The sequence below is a fragment of the Dromiciops gliroides genome, chromosome 6, assembly GCF_019393635.1.
Source record: "Dromiciops gliroides isolate mDroGli1 chromosome 6, mDroGli1.pri, whole genome shotgun sequence".
Classification (NCBI taxonomy): Eukaryota; Metazoa; Chordata; class Mammalia; order Microbiotheria; family Microbiotheriidae; genus Dromiciops; species Dromiciops gliroides.
The window spans coordinates 4,601,392-4,621,631 of NC_057866.1; the positions used below are offsets into that span (position 1 = coordinate 4,601,392).

Consider the following 20,240-nt stretch of genomic DNA (forward strand, 5'->3'; position numbering starts at 1 on the left):
GGGGAAGGAGAGCAGCATCCTGGGGCAGGCTTCCACGTTGTGGAAATATCACTTAGAAGGAAAAGTAGAGGGCTCGTGCTTCCTCTTAGCATTGTGGAGACCGCTGCTTCCTTAAAGAAAGTCTATGGACCGCAGAGATCACTGTAACTGAACGCTTGCAAATGTGGCTCCCTTGCATTGCTGTGTTGTTCAATGAGATCCCGGGAAATTCGGGGCAGGCTTGCCTTTGGTCCTTCAGTTGCCTTAAAGGGCAGCTGAGGACTTGCCCAAGAACTTGGAAAATCCTGCCTAACGGATGGAATGGTTCGAGGCTTGGGGTCTCATTTGCTCCCCGCCATTGCCCCGTCACAGTCGGGCTGGGCAGTTGGGTTTTCGGTTCCGGACTCGGATAGAATAGACTAGCGATTCGGCGTAGAGCTGATTTGGGGGTCCATACGCTCCTTGTCATACCTTGTGTGGTTTTCATTGTGGAAAGGAATATAAATAACTCATGTAAGACAGAGCTAAGAAAATACCCACCCACTTACACGTTGCAGATCGCCAGGAATAAAAAAAAAAAGGGGGGGGGAGACGGACAGTTGGGTGGAATATTAATCATTTTTGGACAGAAACGAGGTTATTTTTAATCTTTTTGCCCCCAAATCAGTCTTTTGTAGGTGTTTCTAATAGAGTAGTTAATCCATCGGAGAGCCTTTCTCTTCAGAAGTGCGAGGAGTTATTCAGTCTTTAGATAGGATTGCTTCAGGGAAGGGCTCCCTGCCCTAACCTCTTTGCTCAATAAATGAAGGGAGAAAGAAAAAAACCCTCAGAGGAAACAGGCAGGAAGCTCATGGAACAAGGATCTCAGAAGCGTCAAAGGGCACTTTCCATTCACATGGTCCTCTTCATGCATCTTCTGTTTCCATTTCAGAAACTGCCCATTTTAAGGAGGGCTCAGAGAAGGATTGGGATGTTCTGGGTTCCTCTGAGGGGCTCTAATATTAGCATATTAGCATTCCCTTTCTATCCCCACATGGGTGTTGGGGGAGAACCTCTTCTGAATTTCAGTGATTGTCCAGCATTTGTGTGGGCTGTCTCCCCTTGGTTTGACTGAAAACCGGTGTGATCCAGGGAGTTTCCCTCAGAGAGGGGCAAAAGTGCATCCTGGGTTATATTCCAGGACCATGAGAAGGAAGCTGAAAGCCAGAGGACATCAAGGACTTGACCAGGAACACACAGAGAGCGAGCAGCAGACCTGGGATCCAGATTCCCTCTAGTTTTCTGTGCCCACATCCTCTGCTCTTTGCTGCTCTGCCACTCTGGGGGCTAGAAAAGATGTGCTTGTTGCTGCCTTCACCCATTTTCTTTTGTTAGGGCTATAGGTCTTCCAAAAAACTCTCCAGGGTCTCTCTCATAGGAGCCTCACAAGCCTATTGTCTTTTTATGAGATGCCATCACTATCCTCAGACAGAGGGTGAGACTAAGCCCTGGAAAGGCCAAAGTTGCTGCCCAGAGCCTGAGGTGACTTTGCACCCAGGTGTTTCTGACACTAAGCCCAGGACGTCAGCCACTGTGCCATGCTGCCTGGCTTCCATAAAGAGCTAACTTTGGGGGAAGCATTTTGCCTCCCATGAACGGAAAGGTCCCCTCCCCCAATTGTCATCCATCTTTCCCAAGGACGTCCATGCTATGTGCTGTCACATGGGCTGGAGAGTAATCGTTCACCAGAATGATACTTGAGATGGAAAAGTCAAGGGCGAGGCATAGTGAATTGAGGAAGCATCTTCCCTGATGAGAGCTGTCGAATACATCTTGCCTTTCCCCCCAAGAAGTTGATGGCATCTCTGGCATTTATCACCAGGTGCTCCTCCAGAGGATAAGTAACACTCCCCCTAACAGGAGGAACCAATGGAGGGTTAAATGTCTGCTAGAGGCCTCCCTCAGCTGAAGCTCCGGGTTTGTTCCCAGAGACCAAGGCATCTATCAGGAGTGATGGGAGAGGAAAAAGACCCATTTCACAGATGGACTACAGTTGCTCATCTGGAAATGGATGTCAGGGTTGTATCACTCATTCCCTTTTCCTGGCAGAACTAAAAGCATCCTGGGACAACCAACATCATTTTTACCTATTTTTTCAAACCTCAAACTTTTATTTATTTGTTTATAAACTGAAACCCCATCAAATAACTATCTGTACCACCTTCCCTTACCCTCATGCCTTAGCTGCCAGCACCGCCAATGCCAAACTCAAGCCACTTTGGCCAAGTTTTTGCAGCATTCCAAGGTCTCTCACTTCTGGATTTCCAAAGGCGCTCTAACGTTGAGTCATTGGAGGAACGGTTTCTTCTTAGTGGTGTCTTTTTAAAGTGTCCCTCGGGGCATGAGAAACTTCTACCCAAGACCCACAGGCCCATCCCTTCCCTGTCCTGTGGTCCCCTGAGCAGCCTCCTTGCCTTTGTCCTGGTTTTGCTTTGGGAAACTGCCCGTGAAAGTTGGACCTTGTTTGAAAATTCTCTGCTGCCTAATGGCCCCTCTTACTTTCCCCAGTGCAATGAACAGAGAGAGTTGGGGGTGGGGGGATGAGACTGAGCTATTGCTTAATTGGAAATACTATTACTTCCCTGATGTGCCATTTTCAAATGCTTACCGGCTGTATTTAATCAAAGCTTGATTCTGAGCAAAATTCCCTGGGAAATAGGCGGATGCTTCTTTGCATTTCCATCTTGTTTCCAAATTGTGCTCTTCCCTTTATTGCTCGCTGAAGTGTGCACACTATTAAAAGGATTGTTGTGTTGCACCAGCTGGGCACAGTGGAGAGACCACAGAATTCTGAGTCACTGGGAGCTTGTGGGTAATCTCCTTCCCTTCGACGACGACCTTTGCTCTCCTCCACAAGACAAGGGGCTTGGCCAAGCTAACCTAGGCAGTCCCTTCCATCTCTGCAGCCTTGGGCCCCCAGAAGACCTGGTCTTCTGGAGAAAGTGAGAAAGAGGGTACTTCTGTCTTGCTTTCTCCACAGACTTTTCAAATGGCAGACTTAGGAAAGTGCTGTAGGGGAGGTGGAGGCAAGACAGCCAGCCTCTCACCCTAGACTGGCTCAGTCCAACAAGACTTGTGTGCCACCAACACATAACTAGCTGAGTGGGGTTAGCACAGGGTCTGTCTGTCACCTGGTAGGTGCTTACTATGTGCTTATTGATTCAACAGGGCCCAGGCACTACCTCTCTGGAGTGTGCCTCAGAGACAAGTCATCATTCTGCCTAAATGCACTCTTTCCATACGGGAAGTTCATGACCATCCATGAAATATCAGGTTCCCCCTCCCCTTCAAAGAAAAGGGAAAGGAGGAAGCAAGAGCTGTGTGTAAATGAGATGTTACAGGACTTTCCTTTCCGACTGTGAAGTTATCATGGAAAATTAGTCCCAATATACTGATAGACGAGGACATACTGGCTCTGAGTGACTCTTCCATCTTTCCCCTTTTCCTCTGCTCCATATTCATCCCCGATTTCAGTTTCCTTTAGCCCATTATGCTGCCAGGAAGGACCATCGACACGGGGCCTTAGTGTCAGTACCAAGAGAGATGTTGCAAACCTTTTTTATTTTCATTGCATTGGCTGTTCTTGGGATTGGAGCAATTAAAATTCTCCTCTCTGGACCCGCATTCATTCTCTCAGGGATACTTATTTCTGTCTCCTTTATTGAGGCCTGTTTATTGAAGGAGGCTCTTGTTCTTGGGGCAGCCCAGAAGAGAGGGCCAAGTACAGCTTTGGATGCAAGGAGTTTGCAAGCTCAATCTCCAGGAAAGCCTGGGGGAGGGGAGAGACCTCCCCTCAAGGCAAGAAGAAGGGCTGGTTTGCTCTTGACTTATTTCTTTCTTGCAAGGCTGTTTTATGAGTTTGCTTCAGAAAGCTTCCAGGCAGAGAGGGTGGCTCCTCTTCCATCTGATAGACATCATTGGTAAGATGATGACCCTCAGTCTCAAGGAGCATGGAACATGTGCTCACCCCAGGGGACTCAACCCCACTGTCCTAGAAAAACCCAGGAGGCATTTCTGTGACCTAACACTCCATAAGGATTTTATAAAATTGTTTAAAATCTGTGGCTTCAGTAGAAAGTGCCATTATTCGATAGAGCTGTCTGGATTTGTGTGAATGGGAAGAGAGAGCCTGGATCTGACTGAAATAGGACCATTGAGTGCTGGTTCTAAGAAGCCTGGTTTCAACTCAGCCAAAGAATGAATCCCTGGACAAGCACTGTCCAACAATAGAAAAAGGATTTTGGAAAGTAGTGAATTCCCTATCACTGGTCCTGTTCAAATGGAAGTCTAATGACCATATGTCAGGAATTCTGGGGGATTAGGTGCACTGGAAGCTGAAAATGTCAGCAGTGAGATTGGGCAGCCCTCCCCTCTCAAGCTAAAGTAAACTGAAGTTTTATTGAGAGTCAGTATGTAGAAGTGGAGGGGGCAGTGACAGTCCCCTCGTGGTATCATAGGGCCCTAGATTTACAGCTAGAAAGTATCTTAGATGTCACTGAATCCAACTCTTTCACCCCTTTATTTTACAGCTCAGGAATCTGAGCCCCAGAGAGGGGAGGGCAGCAGAGGCAGCATTTGACCCCAAGTGCTCTCACTCCCAGAGTAGCATTCTGTCCATGGGAGTTGAGTCTTGGTGATCACTTTACAGATGAGGAAGTATACCCCTGCAGTGGTGCAATAATTGAGAGCCTCTTAAACTGTCCAGATTTGTCCCATTACACTATGTGCTCCGAGAAAAGGACTTTGTGAACCTTCAGGTGTTGTGGGGAGGGGAGGGTGTGCAAATTTTCCTTCAGAGGCTCCTGCTAAGGGAGGAGAACAGTTCTCATTTGAAATGGGCTTCTGCCCAGGAGCTCATGAAACATCCTAACTGCTGTCTGTTTAGCTAGAAACCAGATGGGTGGCTTAGTGGATAAAGCACTGGGCTTGGAGACAGGAAGACATGCTAGCTCTGTGACCCTGGACAAGTCATTTAACTTCTGTTTGCCTTGATCCACTAGAGAAAGAAATGGCAAACCACTCTGGTATCTTTACAATGAAAACCCCATGGACACTATGGTCCACAGGGTCATGAAGAGTTGGATGTGACTGAACAACTGAAAAGCAACAACAAAAATGTTACCTTCTTTGATTCTCATGCACCTCATGAGGGAAGAGGTATAAGTACTTTCCAAATTTTACAGATAAGGAAATTGAGGCTGAGGTGAGCCAATTTGTCCAAATTCACACAGCTCCTAAGCAGCGGGCTGGGTGAGAGAGGTCGCTTCATTATCTGTGCCTCAGTTTCCTCACTTGGGAGGCTTGGGCTAGATGACCTTGACATTGGCTGTTCTGCCCAGTCCTGGTTAGACCCATCTGAAGTACAGAATCCAGGTCAGAATGCTACTACATTTGACAAAGGACATTGTTAAAACATAGAGTGTCCAGGAGAAGGTAACCAGGCTGACAAGAGGCTTTGAGATTATAAGATCATAGTTTTAGGGCTAGAAGACTTTCCGAGGGCCTAGAGTTTAACTCCCCCATTTTACAGAGGAGTAAACTGAGACTGGAGTAGGGGAAGTGACTTGCCCAAGGTCACAAAGGCAGAGCATGAATTTGAACCCTATGACTCCAAATCCAAGAACCTTCCCACTGAGCCAAATGATGCTAGATGAGAGTTGGTTGAAGGAACCAAGGTGTTTTTTTAACCTGAAGAAAGGATGGCAAGATGGGCAGGGACACCATAACCATTTCCCAATATTTGGAAGGCTGTTCTGTGGAAGAATAATTGGATCTTTTGTGCTTGGAGTAATGAGGGAAAATTGCAATGAGACCAATGTTGATGTGAGATCAGGGCAAAACCTGCTAATGAGAAGAGCTCACCCAAGGCGGGGTAAGCTGCTGTCTCAGGAGTGAAATAGTTCCCCCTCCCTGGAGTTCTTCAAGGACAAAATGGTGTGACCAGTGGTGGGGTATGTTGAGAAGATTCTTTGCATCCCTAGAGCTGAGCAGGAGGTGCTGAATGCAGGTTGGTTGATTGGATGGACGGATGGATGTCGAACCACATTGATCCAGCAAATGGAATAGTAACCTTCTCTTCTTCAGTATGAAAGGGAAACTCCTTTGATAGAATCCTAGGGTTAGAGCTTGAAGGAAGCTCAGAAACCTTCAAGCCCAATCAATCCCCTTGTTTCTGATATAAGAAAACCAAGCCCCAGGAAAATGAAGATACTTTGCCAAGACCACACAGCTAGTAACTGAACTCAGGTCTTCCTGACTCCACACCTTGGGGCAGCATGTGGTTGCTACTGTAAGATGGCCCACTCACCATGTTTTCTCTATCTCTTTTTCTTTCCTGTTACCCAGTGCCATTCCGAGAAGCCCCAACGTACTCGAACCGGCGGCGGAGACCCCCGAGCACGCTGGCGGCCCCCCGCGTCCTGCTGCGCTCCAACAGTGATAACAACCTCAACGTGAACAACCTCCCTGACTGGTCCGTCTGTTCCTCGGCCTCTTCCCACCGTAGCCTTTCCCCCCAGCTCCTGCAGCAGATGCAGGGCGACCCGAATGGCACAGTAAAAACCATTGGGAGCTACACGCCAGGGCCTCGCAGCCGCTCCCCGTCATTGAACCGGCTCGGGGAGGATGCCAGGAGGCAGCAGCAGCAGGCACCACCACCACCTCAGCGGCACATCAGGTGATTCTGGGGATCCTGGCCAGGGCAAGGTTCTCCCAGCCTTTTAATGCATGCCCTGGAGAACCATGGCCAGTGATTTTCAGGGGTAACAGCAGGTTGGGCTCAGCGTCATTGTGGTTCCAAACCCATTTGTGGAAAAATCTTTTCTAAGTGTATTTCCTTGGGCAGTTTTCCATCTTCAGCCCAGTCTGCTAAAGACCATCAATGCTTCCTCATGGCATTTTGGGATGTTGAGCTAGAAGGGACCTGATAGACTCTCACCTCGAACCTCCTCATGTAACAGAGGAGGAAACAAAGGCATGGAGGGGTGTGGGGGTGTTACCCGGTAGTACATAGGAGGGCTGGGATTTAACCCCGTTCCTCTGAGTGATGCAGGGCCTCAGGGAAATCATTCAGAACACCTGGAGGGCTGGAAAGGGAGAGGGGCTTGGAGGCTGCAGCTCCTGCTTGGTCCTCCAATATTTGCCTCTTGGTCCCACTGGGAACGCCTGAGGGCATTCACTTTGGGCCAAGGCTGCATGAGCTTGGCCGGAGCCTTGAGCTCTTCCAGAGAAGGTGGTTCCTGTGAAGTTCCAGAGCCTTTCTTCACCTTCATTTCACCCTCTGTCTCCCTGCGGGAGTTGGACCCAGATTGCACCAGAAGGTTTTTCTGGCTCTGGCTTTGGGGCAAGGGGCAAGAAGAGAAGAGCTGGTTTTCAGTTCTCACTGTAAAATCTTAGACAAGTCATTGAACTCTTCTGGGCCTCAGTTTTCTCTTCTGTCAGATGAAGGGGTTGGATGAGGCAGTATCTAAATTTCCTTCTGGCTCTAAACCCTCTGATCCTTGGTCCCAGGGGTTAAGCAAGCCTTCCTTCTGCCCCCCCCCTTCTTCCTTTTCTCCCTGGGCCCCGGGGTGGCTGGCTGGGTGTTAGGGGAAGGAGGGGAACTGTGTTTTGGTTGGGGTGGTTTTGTTCCCGGTGTGCAAATATGAATGTGGTTGGGATGCCGCTAAAATGGCCCGCCAAATATCAAGACCGGCAGTCACATGGCTGAGCCCCCACCCCAAAGCCTGGCACCTCCTCCCCCAGGAAACCTTACTGCTCTGATTTTATAGGCAAAGGAATCACAAGGGAGGGCAGAGGGAGCAGTGGCTCCCACCCCACTTACTTTACTTGGGCCAGAATGTCACCAGTCCCCCAACTAGTCAGGCCTCCTTCCCCATTGGCTGGACCAGTTCATCTGCTTGGGGCCAGGGAGCCATGGGAGACCTTGTCGAAATGTGAAGTTCATTCTTAGCTCAAGGTTGAGGCTCAGCCTCAGAAACCCAGGCAACAATTCCCGGTAGGCTGAGAATGATGTAGACCTCGGTGGCAGGAGTCCCAAAAGGCAGCCAGACTTACTGTGGGCCCTTAGTCACTAATATAGTGCCAATTCCAAAGGGAGAGATTTCTACTCTCCTGGATACGAAATTTTAATAAGATGCTAAAGACAGTGGATCCTGAGTCTTGGCAAAGCCTCAGCTGATGAGTGCTAAAGAGGAAATGGAGCCCCAGGGGCATGGGAGGAGATTTTTGACAATTATCTCTTCTTTTATCTTTGTGCCAGGGCAGCAGATCGAGTGAGAACAAGGCAGTCATTTCCCTGTTCTCATTACCTGCTCTGTGAGTGCCTGTGTGGGTGGGGCTTTGTATGAGTGTGTGTATGTGTAGAGGGGGACACGACAGAGGGATTGAGTGTGAATGCAGCAAGCATGCCCTTCTGCACCCTCTTCCATCACTCTCTATGTGAGAAGCTGGGGGAGGGGGGAGCGGGGCAGAGGAGCTGGCCCCAAGGACAGCCCAGGGTTCCATCCCATTTCCCCCCAGAGCACTTTGCTGGAATACAAATCCAAGCAAAAGAAAGACCATCACTGCTCTCAGGGAGTTTCTCTTCTAAAAACAAAGATAACACAGAAAAGGAAACTGAACACTGGGGGAAGGGTGGGCTGCAGAGAGAGAAGGTGCCTGGTTAGAAGAGCATGTTGGAGCTTGTTGGGAAATGAAGAGATGGCTGAGTGAGGGCCCCTCCTGCAATGGAGACTCTGGGAAGAGCTGTCAAGTCAGAGGGAAAGGCCCACAGGGCAGAAGGTCCTTCTCATGTGGGCTTGAAGTGATCTTCCAGGAGGAAGAGGTTTTTGAGACCTGATGGGGTCATTCAACCCACTGGATGCCCCTAGGGGTGGAGTGTTCCCAGGCAAACACTTTGGGTCATGGCATCATAGGCTCTTAGATTTAGAGGATTTAGAGGGATGGATGGATGGACGGACGGACGGACGGACAGATGAATGGATGGATGGATGGATGGATGGATGGATGGATGGATGGATGGATGGATGGATGGATGGATGGATGGATGGATGGAAGGATGGATGGATGGATGGATGGATGGATGGATGGATGGATGGATGGATGGATGGATGGATGGATGGACGGAAGGATGGATGGATGGATGGATGGATGGATGGATGGATGGATGGATGGACGGATGGATGGACAGATGGATGGATGGACAGACAGCATTTATTAAGTGCTTGGAGCACGTCAACTATTATATTATTTTCAGCACTGAGGCTAGAAATAGAAGCAAATTCAATAGTCCCTGCCTTCAGGGAGCTGACATTTGAATGGGGGAAGGCTATACATAAAGAGGAGCTGGAAAGTGAGAAGGGGACAAAGGGGTGAGGAGGTTAAGGGTCCATGAATTGTCATGGCAATGACAATACCCTGCCTGGCAGAGGAGGCAGAGCTCAGGGCAATAGGCAGGCTAGAGTCCAGGGTACCTCCATCAGGGAGGCAGTGGAGCCTGTGGTCTGAGCTTAGAGCCACTAACATAGACACACTGAGGGAAGGGGCTGCATCATGTCCAGGTTGTACCTGCCCACTGGCAGAGCCAGCAGGGCTTTCTCAGTCGGGGAAAAATGCTAACCATTGTTACACTCCTGGGCCCATGACTAACTGCACATGTGATCTTCCTAAAGTGAAGGTCTGACTGTCCCTCCTCCCTCAGTAAGCCCCGATATATCCCTCTTGGTTCCAAATTTAAAGTTCATTGGCACATAAAGGCCATCAGTACCATCCCCCTCCTGATGCTGCTCCTTCTGTCTGCTCACTTTTTCAGACTCCATCTCTCACCTCCAGGTCTTTGCAATCCCTGTGCCCCATGCCTGGGATAGGCTCCCTTCTCACCTTTCAGATTCGTCTCAGCTTCAGTGCTATGCTACGTTCTGCAGCAGCTCTTCCCTCTTCTATCCCCTCTGAGAATGCCTTTCATCAGCTGCCTCTGTCTCCTCCTCACATGCCTTTTATGCATCTAATGATTTACATGTAGCTTCCTTCCTTATAATATGAGCTCCCTGAGAGCAAGGACTGTTTTTGCCTTTGTCTCCAGTACTCAGCAGTGCCTGCACGTGGTGTTGGTTGTTGTTCAGTGCTTTCACTCATATCCAAGTCTTCGTGACCCCATTTGGGGTTTTCTTGGCAAAGATACTGGAGGGGTTTGCTATTTCCTTCTCCAGATCATTTGGCAGATGAGTAAACTGAGGCAAACAAAGTTAAGTGACTTGCCAGGGTCATACAACTAGTACACATCTGAGGCTGGATTTGACCTCAAGTCATCCTGACTCCATGCCAGGCACTCTATCCACTGTGCCATCTAACTGCCCAATACTGTGCTTAATCGCAAACAGTAGGCACTTTATAAATGCTTGTTAATCCAACTCTACCCACACATGCATCTTGTAAAACAAAGATCTACACCTGCCCTCTTTCAACCAAGAGAGACCATGGCCATTGTGACGACTAGCTTTGGGTGGTGTTTCGAGGTTACAAAACACTCTCCTCCCCATTCCCCTGTGAGCCAGGCAGGGAAGCCGTTGGAATCCCCATTCTATAGAGGAAGAAGCTGAGGGTCAGGGAGGTTGCTGCTTGCTAAGTGTCAGAAGCAGGATTCAGCCCGGGGCCTCCCGTAGCACTCATGAGAGTCTAGATCTAGAAGGGAAGGACCTCAGAGGCCACCAAGGTCACCCCCCACCCTCCTTGTTTTTCGGAGGAGGAAACTTTCGCTGAGTGACAGTGCCAAGCCTGAGGTCGCACAGGCAGCACCTTTGAATCTCCACCCAAACCCCTTCACAGACGCCCCCTTTGGGGTGAGCGACAAGACTTGGAAGTCCTAGGGGGCCCAGGGCATGCACTGGGATGAGACATATTGACTTAGTTTACCTTTGTCATGAGGTTCCAGGGGCAGGAGGCTGAGCAAGAGCTGGGTGGTCATCTCCTGATTATCTGCAGCTGTTGGCTTCCCCCTGTGGACTCTCATGGACACGTCCATGCCACCCATTCAGGAAAGAGCCCTGTCTGCTTCTGATGATAGGGGAGGTCTCCCTATGTTCCTGCTTCCTCGTGAATTTGGGAACAAAGGGGGCTGGCGTCCTTTGTGGCCGAACCTTCATCTTCCCAGAACTTCTCTGTTAGGACCCTTTCCTAGCCTGATCCCCTGGAGGAGACAGCATGAAAATAATTAGGTGTCTGTGCAGTGTCTTCCAGAAGGCAACTTGGGGGGGGGGGCTGTCAGGCAGCGGGCCTCCTGCTGAAGGTGAGATTTCAGGGGAGTCTTGAAGGAAGCCAGGAGGGGACCTTTGCAGCAGCAATGAAATCACCCCCCAGAGGCTGCTGCTGGCTCACAGAGCACGTCCAGAGAAAGCCTAATTTAGTGCTGAAAAGGAGGGAGCAGAGCCCCGGCTGTGAACATTCGCTGTTTTAATGTCACAGCAGATTACCAGGCAGGGGGCAGGGTTGGGGGAGCTGAGCTGAGCCCCAGTGGTGCCAAACCCTGGAGCCCTGCCTCAGCAGCCCTATCTCTGGCCCTTGCCCCAACCCCTGCACACCACACACACCACATACACATATGCACACAGTGCACATGCACACACAACACATACAGGTGCACACACCACACAATACACATATACAACACACATACATGCACGCAACACATGTGTGCACACGCCACACCACGCAACACACACATAAAACACATACATGTACGCACACACATATGTGCATGCACCACACACCACACCATGCAATGCACACATATATAACACACGTGCGTGTACATGTGCATACACCACACAAGTGCACGCATGTGCACTGCACACATATACACATATAACACATATGTGCGCATACGCCACACACCTATGCACACATATATAAAACACACCACACATGCACACATATACAACACACATGTGCACGCACACACACACACACACACACACACACACACACACACTAGGCATCCATGGCAGACATCAGGAGTCCAAAGAAAGGACTGGAAAGGCTATGCGCAGCCCCCCCTCCCTTCTTTCCTCCCCCGCAGGAAGCCCCAGGAGGCCCTGATGATGATCCAGCCAGTCTTCTCTTACCCTTCCCTCTCTCGGTCCTCCCTCCATGACTTTTAGCTTTTTCCTTCCCTTCCTCCCTTTTTGGGGGTCTTTCAGTGATGACCTGGAGCGCCCTGTGGCCCTGCTGGGGCTGAGGGACTTCTCTCTGCTTTGCTCTGGCTGGCGCAGGCCCAGTGATCCCCCGGTCCCCTCCAGGTCATAAAGTGGCATCTAAAATGGCAGTCTCTTTGAGGAGGTTCATTGGTATCCAAGGCCAATTTCCCCGTTCTCATCTTTCGAGGAAGATAAGTTCTTGTGAAAGACAACTTTCTCCTTTTTAAGAAGAGAACCAGCTTTCCCCAAGGTTCTCACCTCATACAAGAAAGCAGTTTGTGTGAACAGGGAGCAGTTAAGACTTGGGAGCCTCCACGCTGCGCTAAAAGCCTCTCCCACTTCCAGCCTGGAGAGAAGCATGGAATGGTACTGCGGGGTACCCGGGTGTGCCCAGATTTCCCCACTGTGGAGCTGATGGATGAGGGAGAGGTGAGAGCCAGGTCCAGAGGTCATCCAGGATGTTGAGTCTGTTTGAATGGACATCGTGACATGTATTGGCGGGGAAGTGATCAAAGAGAAAGGAGGGAGGGAGAGAGGGAGAGAGGGAGGGAGGGGCAGGGAGCTGACAGACCAAAGATTATGTGGACAATATGGAGATGGGTGCCCAAGGACAGTCGTTAGGTGGGTTTGGATCTGAATAAAAGGGTGGTCCCAAAGAGTGGTCATGAATGATTCAGTGTCACCCTGGATGAGCCTCAGTCTTCTGATCTGTAGAATGGGGACCTTGGCAGCCCCTGTCTCACTGGCCTTTAAAGAGCTTCCTAAGTCTTGGCTATTGTTGTCATTCATTTTACCTGGCCAGCTGTTGCACAGATTTGTTCTTGTGGCCCTAGGGGGAAGCAAAGAACAATGGATAGAAATTTCAGTAAAACAGATTTAGGACTGATGTAAGGCTGCTTCAGCAGGGTAGCCGTTATCCCTCACTGGAAGCCAAGGCTTGGTGACTGCTTGTCAGGGCTATAAGGAAATGGGATTCTTGTTCCAGTGGAGGGAGGGTTGGAGCAGATAGACCATGAGCCCTTCCCTGCCTCCCCATGCCCCCTTTCTGTGAAGAGCCTAAAATAAAGCTTTCTGTCTCAAAGGAATTAAAACTTGAAGAAAGAAAACCTAATGGAGTGAGCAAGAGGAACATGCGGGACACAGAAGAGGGGGCTGGGGGTGGGGGGCACATCGATCCCACTTGGGACTCCTTAGAGGATAATGGGCCCATGCTTGGAGAATGGTATCTAGAGCTGCTGCTATGGACAGAGTGGATGAGTGAGTTACCCCGGGTCGTCTCTGAGCATTCAACAGTTTTCATTGGTTGAATTAGAACCAGGGAGACTAGAGATAATAATAATGTCAAGTGAGGCTTGCAGCCCATCTCATCTTCCTTTGGTCATCCTTAAGCATCTCAGGGTCGATAGCTGGAGCCCAGTGATGCTCACTATACCTTCTGCACATATGTGAGACATTGGTGTCCTTTGAGAATTTGGGTCACTTGGTTCTGTTGTGTCATTCCTAGGAATTCTGGCACTGAAGAGATAGGCCCAGAATGGAAGCTCCTCAAGTACAGGCCCCGCAGGCTTGGGTTGTTGTTATTTTTACTCCTTTTGGCTTCCCACATAGTAGGCACTTGGTAACTAACTGCTTGCTGAATGGTTGGTTGACCAATATTGGGGGTGGGGTGGGGGAGATGGCAGGTTGACATGATGATGACTGGTTCAATCAGGAAGCATTTGTTTCTTCTTTTTTGGGGAGGGGGGGCAATGAGGTTTAAGTGACTTGCCCAGGGTCACACAGCTAGTAAGTGTCAAGTGTCTGAGGTCAGATTTGAACTCAAGTCCTCCTGAATCCAGGACCAATGCTTTATCCACTGTGTCACCTAGCTGCCCCAGTCAGGGAGAATTTATTACTTATGTAGCATATACTGGGACCTATTTTGGGTCCTGGGGATACAAAGGCAAAACTGAAATCATCCCTGCCCTCAAAGAGGTTACATTCTACTGGAAACAAGATATATCCAGAAAAGTAAATAAAATGGATAAAAAGGAAATGCAAAGACCTTTGGGTGGGTTGGGAGAGAGCCCCAATGTTCCATGTTCTAAACCCTCTCCCAACCCTGACATTCCTTGTTCTGAGTCCCTTCCCAGTCCTGACATTCCATATTTTAAGGTCCATCTCATCTCTGACATTCCTTGTTCTAATGTACTTCCTAGCCCTAGCATCCTATGATTCTAGCTTCTAACATTTCTCTTTTGATCCTTTGTAGAAGAACTGAAGCAATACAGCCTTAGATGAAGAATGAGGGTTAATGGCCAGGAGCAAATGGGTTGAAGCAAAAAGGGGCATGAAGCTCAAGTTTCCCAGTCTATTCTTCAGACTTGGGTGTGCCAAGTCATCAATGAAAGTTTTAGTTTTGAACGAGAAGTGGGACACTGTATCATCCACTGCAAAGGGAAGCGGATCTCCCATCCCACTCCACCCCTGACCCGCCACAAATCTCCCTTCCATTTCCCCAATGCTTTGATAGGATTTTGGCCTCATTCGCCAACATCCTGAAGCATCAGAGGCGGGCTTTTGTGCAGCATCATGTGAACACGCAGAAGCCGTAGGGCTTCTCACAGCTTCGGATCTGAGAACGGCATTGACGAGGAGGCAAGTTCCCTAGGTGGGCACTGACTTCACAGCCTCTGATTTAGGACAGTTCTTCCTGGCCATTTTCTTTCTTCTTGGTATTTTCTGTGCTTAGAACACTTTTGCTACATTATGAATCCTCAGAACTCCAATATTCCATTTTTATGTTTAGGCATTATATTTGTGTGTGCATATATGCATATAGACATACATGTATGTGTATGTACATAGATGATGATGCCTGAGTGGCAGGATCCTGGGCTAGAAGCAGGAGCATCGGACCTACAATGAGAAGGTCTGGGCTCAAATCTGGGCACTACCTTGCCCCACAGGGCTGCTCACCCACCCTTCCTTCACCCAGTGACTTCCCAAAGAAACTGCAAAGGAGCCATTAATTAGCTCTGCACTCAAAGCCAGGATCCCTCCTGAGACAGCCTTCAACTCTGTGCTTCCTCGCCATTCATCATTTTGTGCTCAGGGGCATCTCACTCTGTGGGCACTGGTCACCAGCTTCTGTTATCTGTGTCTCAGGCTCCTCCAGTGCATCTGGCAGCTGCTGGCTGTCCAGGAGGCCAGCTGGGGTCCCTCTCTCTGATTCCCACTGGATGCCAACCCGCAAAGTGCTCTCAACTTGGGATCTGGGGCTCGGTTGTGTTGGAAGGCTGTGGCAGCATTCCCAGGAGGGAGCATTGGCATCTCTCTCTAAATGCACATTTGAGACAACGTTGCTTGAGCCCATTTCGAGGCTTGATGCTGATGGCTGACATTTCTGTGATGTTTTAAGGATCACAGAGAACGTTACACGCATCGTCTCTGACTTCTACAACAACTAGTGTTGAGACAGGTAGTTTGCTGTTATTATTCCCATTTTAAAGATGAAGAAACAGGCTTAGAGGGACAAAGTGATTGAAATATAAACACACAGCGGATAAATGTCAAAGGCAAGATTCTAACTCTGGTCTCTTCTGACTTCAAGACCAGCATTCATTCTACTCTGCCATGGTTATGTTATAAATTCCCTAAATGACAGCAGGATCAGAGCATTGTTGATTCAGAAGTAGATGGGACCTTAGATTTCATTGAGTCTGACTCTTATTTTTGTATATGAGGAAACTGGGGTTCAGAGAAATAACTTACACAAGATGATGTAGGTAAAAGAGGCAGCACTGGGACTGGAACATGGATCTTTTGATGTCAAATTCAGTGCTCTCTCCACTGGTCAACGCTGCCTTCCAATAACAAAACCTTACTTTTTTGCTTCCTTACTGTTGTCCCACCATCTTTCCCAGTTTCCTTCCATCACTTTAGCCCTTCTGGGTCCTGGAGGGCAATAGCTGCAAGGGATTTTTCAAACTTTAAAGAGCTGTACATGTGTCATCTCTTTTGTTGTTGCTGCTGCTATGGGTAGAAGGTATATGGGGAGACCTGGCCAAGGAAGACTTGGCTTTCAAATCAGAGCATGATTCTGTGATTCCTACTGATGTGGCCAGGTCTGCTTGTTTGCCAGGATTTTGACCCTTCTGCCTGGTCCTGAGCTTTGTATATGGCTCCTGGGATCCTGTATAAGCAGCTTGGATTCCTGGTGGAGAGTGTTCTGACCTCTGGTACCTGTGTGCCCTATGGCACGGTGGTGTATCGCTCCCTTCCTAGGGCTCCCACCCCTGCCATTCTCTTGGTTCCTACCCCTGTCCTTTCTGGGTGATGTGTCACAGTTTTATGGAGCTCCATGGGACGCTTGCTGCATTCCTCGGGGTATTTGTTGCTCTTTGCACACAAGAATCACTGAATGTACTGATTAAACTAATGGAGTGCATTACCCGCTGGGAGGATGCCATCTTTTTATAACATTCAGGTCAGTTTGTATTCAGGCTATTGCTTGGGACTGGTGCTGTTTGATCTTGTCCTTCAACCTCAGAACTATCTTTCAAGAGAATGTTGTACAGCCATGAACCTTCTATCTGCCAGCTCAGCTGCTGCCATGCAGTCTGTTTTCCCCCAGCCTTTTCTGGGCATGGAAGGTGTTGGTTACATTGTGAATCCTTGTAAATCTCAGGTTCTGCATTACATGTGTATGCATAAGATGATAAATGAGTGTTGGCACCCTGCTTAGCAGAAAGAGCATTGGACTTGGGGTGAGAAGAGTAGGGCTCAGATGTGGGTTCTGAGACATCCCAGGAGTATGGCTGTGGCCAAATCAATTTTCTGAGCCTCAGTCTCCCCATGGTAAAATGGAAGGAATAACATTATTATTACCTGCCTACCTTACAGGATTGTTGTGGAGATCAAATGAGATTCTCTACATGGAGTGCTTTGCCAATCTGAAATTATGAGTATATTGGTCAGCTATTTGGGTTCCTTTTGGTTGTTTTTGTTGTTATTTTTGCTTTTGTTTCATTTTAGTTTGGGTTGGGTGGCCAGTGAGTTTTGAAATACACAGGTATGGATAGACAGACATACATTTTCTGCATTTGTGAGAGGATGTTCTTGAATTTTTGGTCTTTTGCTATAACAGAGGATTTGCATAGGGATGTACACATAAGCATGTTGTAAATGCTTCCCTATGCAAACAAATCCTGCCTATATTTGTTATGAACCAGTAGTGAAAGGTGCTTTCTTCCATTTGGACAGAATGAGCATTCCTGGTTCTAAATTGTCAAGCTAGCCAAGCCCTTGACACAGAATGATTCAGAGACAAAAAGGAGCTCAGGGTAGCTGTTCTCTCTGTTTTTGCTGTTCCTTTTCTTCTACCCCTGCCCCGATTTTCTCTGTCTTCTGCTAAGCTTTTTCCCTTCTGCCCCTGGGTTCTTGGTGGCCCCATGGACATTCCCAAGCCTTAAAGTGCATCTGGACTTCCATGAGGTGCTCAGACAGAAATCTCTTGCATATTAATACTACTACCCATCATCAGTGTTGTTCTTTCTTGCTTTTCTACTGAGGGATGGGGGTGATAGATGGGAAATGTTGAGAGGTAAAAACTCCATTTTTAAAATTTTTTGCGGGGTAATGGGGGTTAAGTGACTTGCCCAGGGTCACACAGCTAGTAAGTGTCAAGTGTTTGAGACCAGATTTGAACTCAGGTCCTCCTGAATCCAGTGCCGGTGCTTTATCCACTGAGCCACCTAGCTGCCCCCCATTTTGTTTTTTTTAATTCAATTTGTTCTTTTCCCAATAAGCAAACACTCTTCTCTCCTTCCTGCTCCCCCCACCCCAACCAACTGGACAAGGAAAGTAAAGAAAATCCTCATAAGAAATATGCATAGTAAAGCACAACCACTTCCCAGATCGGCCATGTCCCAAAGTGTATTGTTCCTTCTTATTTTAAACCCTTCATTTTTCTTGCTTGAGTGGGTTGTTGGTTTCTTCTTTAGTCCTCTGGAACAAGGGGCTGCTATCACAGTGGTTGGATTTCTGGAGTCCTTCAAGTTGATTTTCTTTACAATATTGTCTCATTGTACACATTGTTCTACTTCTACTCACTCGTCTTTTCATCAATTCGAAAAGGTTGTCCTTTCCACCATTTCTTATCTAAAGTCTCTGTCATCCCAGCTTTATGCTACCAATGCTGTTTGTATTTTTGAAAAAGGAGGAGAGTCTGTAAGCTAAAGAACCATGGGCTTGTCTTTAATCCTTGGTGAAATTCTGTGACATGGTATGAAAGAGATTGAGCACGTGGAAGTGGAAGTAATAGCTTCCACGAAAGCAGATCAGGACAGTCATCCACTTTGATAGGGCTGCTGGACACATTGATCTGCCATGTACGTAGCAGGATCTAGAAATGGGCTAGATAATGGCAGTAGTTAAGTGAATACTGAACTGATTGTCTAATCAGACCAAAAGAGGAGCCAGTGATGAGTCATTGCCCATGAGCGATGTCTTGGCTGGAGTTTCCCAAGGTTTTCTCCTTGTGCCATTCACCATTTTTATCAATTATTTGGATGAAGGTGTGCTTGTCATATTTGCAGGTGGCAAAATGTTGGGGGCCATAATTCACATTTTGGACGATGGAATTCAAATCTAAAAAGCGAAAGTAATGGTTCAAATTTAACAAGATGAAATCTACCAGGATAAAATTCCAATTTGTGTCCAAAAAATCAATTCAGTCGAAACAGAACAAGGAAGACTTGGTTAAACTGGTTCTTCAAGAAAAAGCCTGGAGACTTGAGTTGACTGAAAGATTCATGTGAGTTACCAGTGATGTGGAAATAAAAAAAAAAATCCTCTCCGTAGTTTAAGCTGCAGTAAGATAGGAAAATATGTCAAACACGAGAAGCCACAGTACTGGCAGACTTGTCAGATCCTGTCCCAAACACTGCACTCAGTCCTTGGTCCTCTCTTCTAGGAAGAACTGGCAAGCTCTTGGAGAAGAGCTAGGGTGGCAGGGGCAGGGAGGGCTGGAGTCCATGCAATCCCCAAGGATGCCTTTTGTGGAATATGGGGGTGCGTGAACAGGAGCTTAGCTCTGTGCTTCGGGCCCCTGTGGTACAGACTTTCAGAGAGGTGCCCTAATAATCGTGTTATCTGGACACACCAATCATCCCTGGTATCGTGCTTCCAACCCGCAGCCTTCCGTTACCCTCCAGGTCATCAGAAAATGGGATTCCCTGAGCTCTTGTTGTTCCCCACTTCTAGTCATGCTGCATCTTGTGGGAAGGCCGAGGGCTTCTGTCTCATAAGCCACACTGGGCTGTTGAGCCCTCTTGCTGCAATCTGTGCTGGCCTTCTCTACCTGGTCAGTACTATCTGCACACATCATGGCCTTTTAGTGCATGAATGCACATGGTGGCTTGAATGGAATTCATGAGGTCATCGGATATATTCTTCCTAACCTTCTAGGACAAAAATCTGAAAGGATGCTATTGCTTTGTGTATTTCCACTAATGCTTTGGAAAAATGACCCCACGTTTCTGTGGATTTTTTATCAGTTTTCCTGAGTTGACTGACTTTCAGAATGAAATACCCTGGAGACTTGGATCAGAAGATGTCTGATTTCCCCTTGTGCCCTCGGGGAGCTATGACTGGTACAAAGTGCAGGGAGGAAACCTTAGGAGGAAGCCCAAAGCAACTTTACCTGAGCAGGTGCTTGGAGGCAGAGTGGTGTCAACACCCCAGATGCCCCATTGTGTTCCTGGTGAATGTTAGATTTGTCACAGTCACTGGATCCAAAAGGTCCTTAGAAACCACAAAGTCCACCCTTGCCCTGCAGTTTGAGGGCCAATCCAGGACACAATCAGGCCAACCAAGGCTTTGTCTCTGAAGCCGGCCAGTGGCTTCCTAATCTGGCTTGGATTTCCATAGCCCTGTCTGGACATAGCACAGAATTCCACTACAATTTATGAAGGGCACATGAGGAATCTTCAGGTAAGCAGGACACCAAAGCCTCTACCTCAGCATCTCAGCATTGCAGTTAAGTGAAGT

General features: G+C 48.2%; 1 protein-coding gene across 4 annotated transcripts in view; it reads left to right on the plus strand.

The window, feature by feature from the left end:
- Window positions 1–20,240, plus strand: part of SHANK2 (SH3 and multiple ankyrin repeat domains 2) — a 692,308-nt gene that overhangs the window by 248,381 nt on the left and 423,687 nt on the right. For all 4 annotated transcript variants that reach the window (XM_043971951.1, XM_043971952.1, XM_043971953.1 and 1 more), the window contains one exon: window positions 6,364–6,694. In XM_043971951.1, coding sequence (XP_043827886.1) covers window positions 6,364–6,694 — 331 coding nt within the window. The remainder of the gene's footprint in view (window positions 1–6,363; window positions 6,695–20,240) is intronic.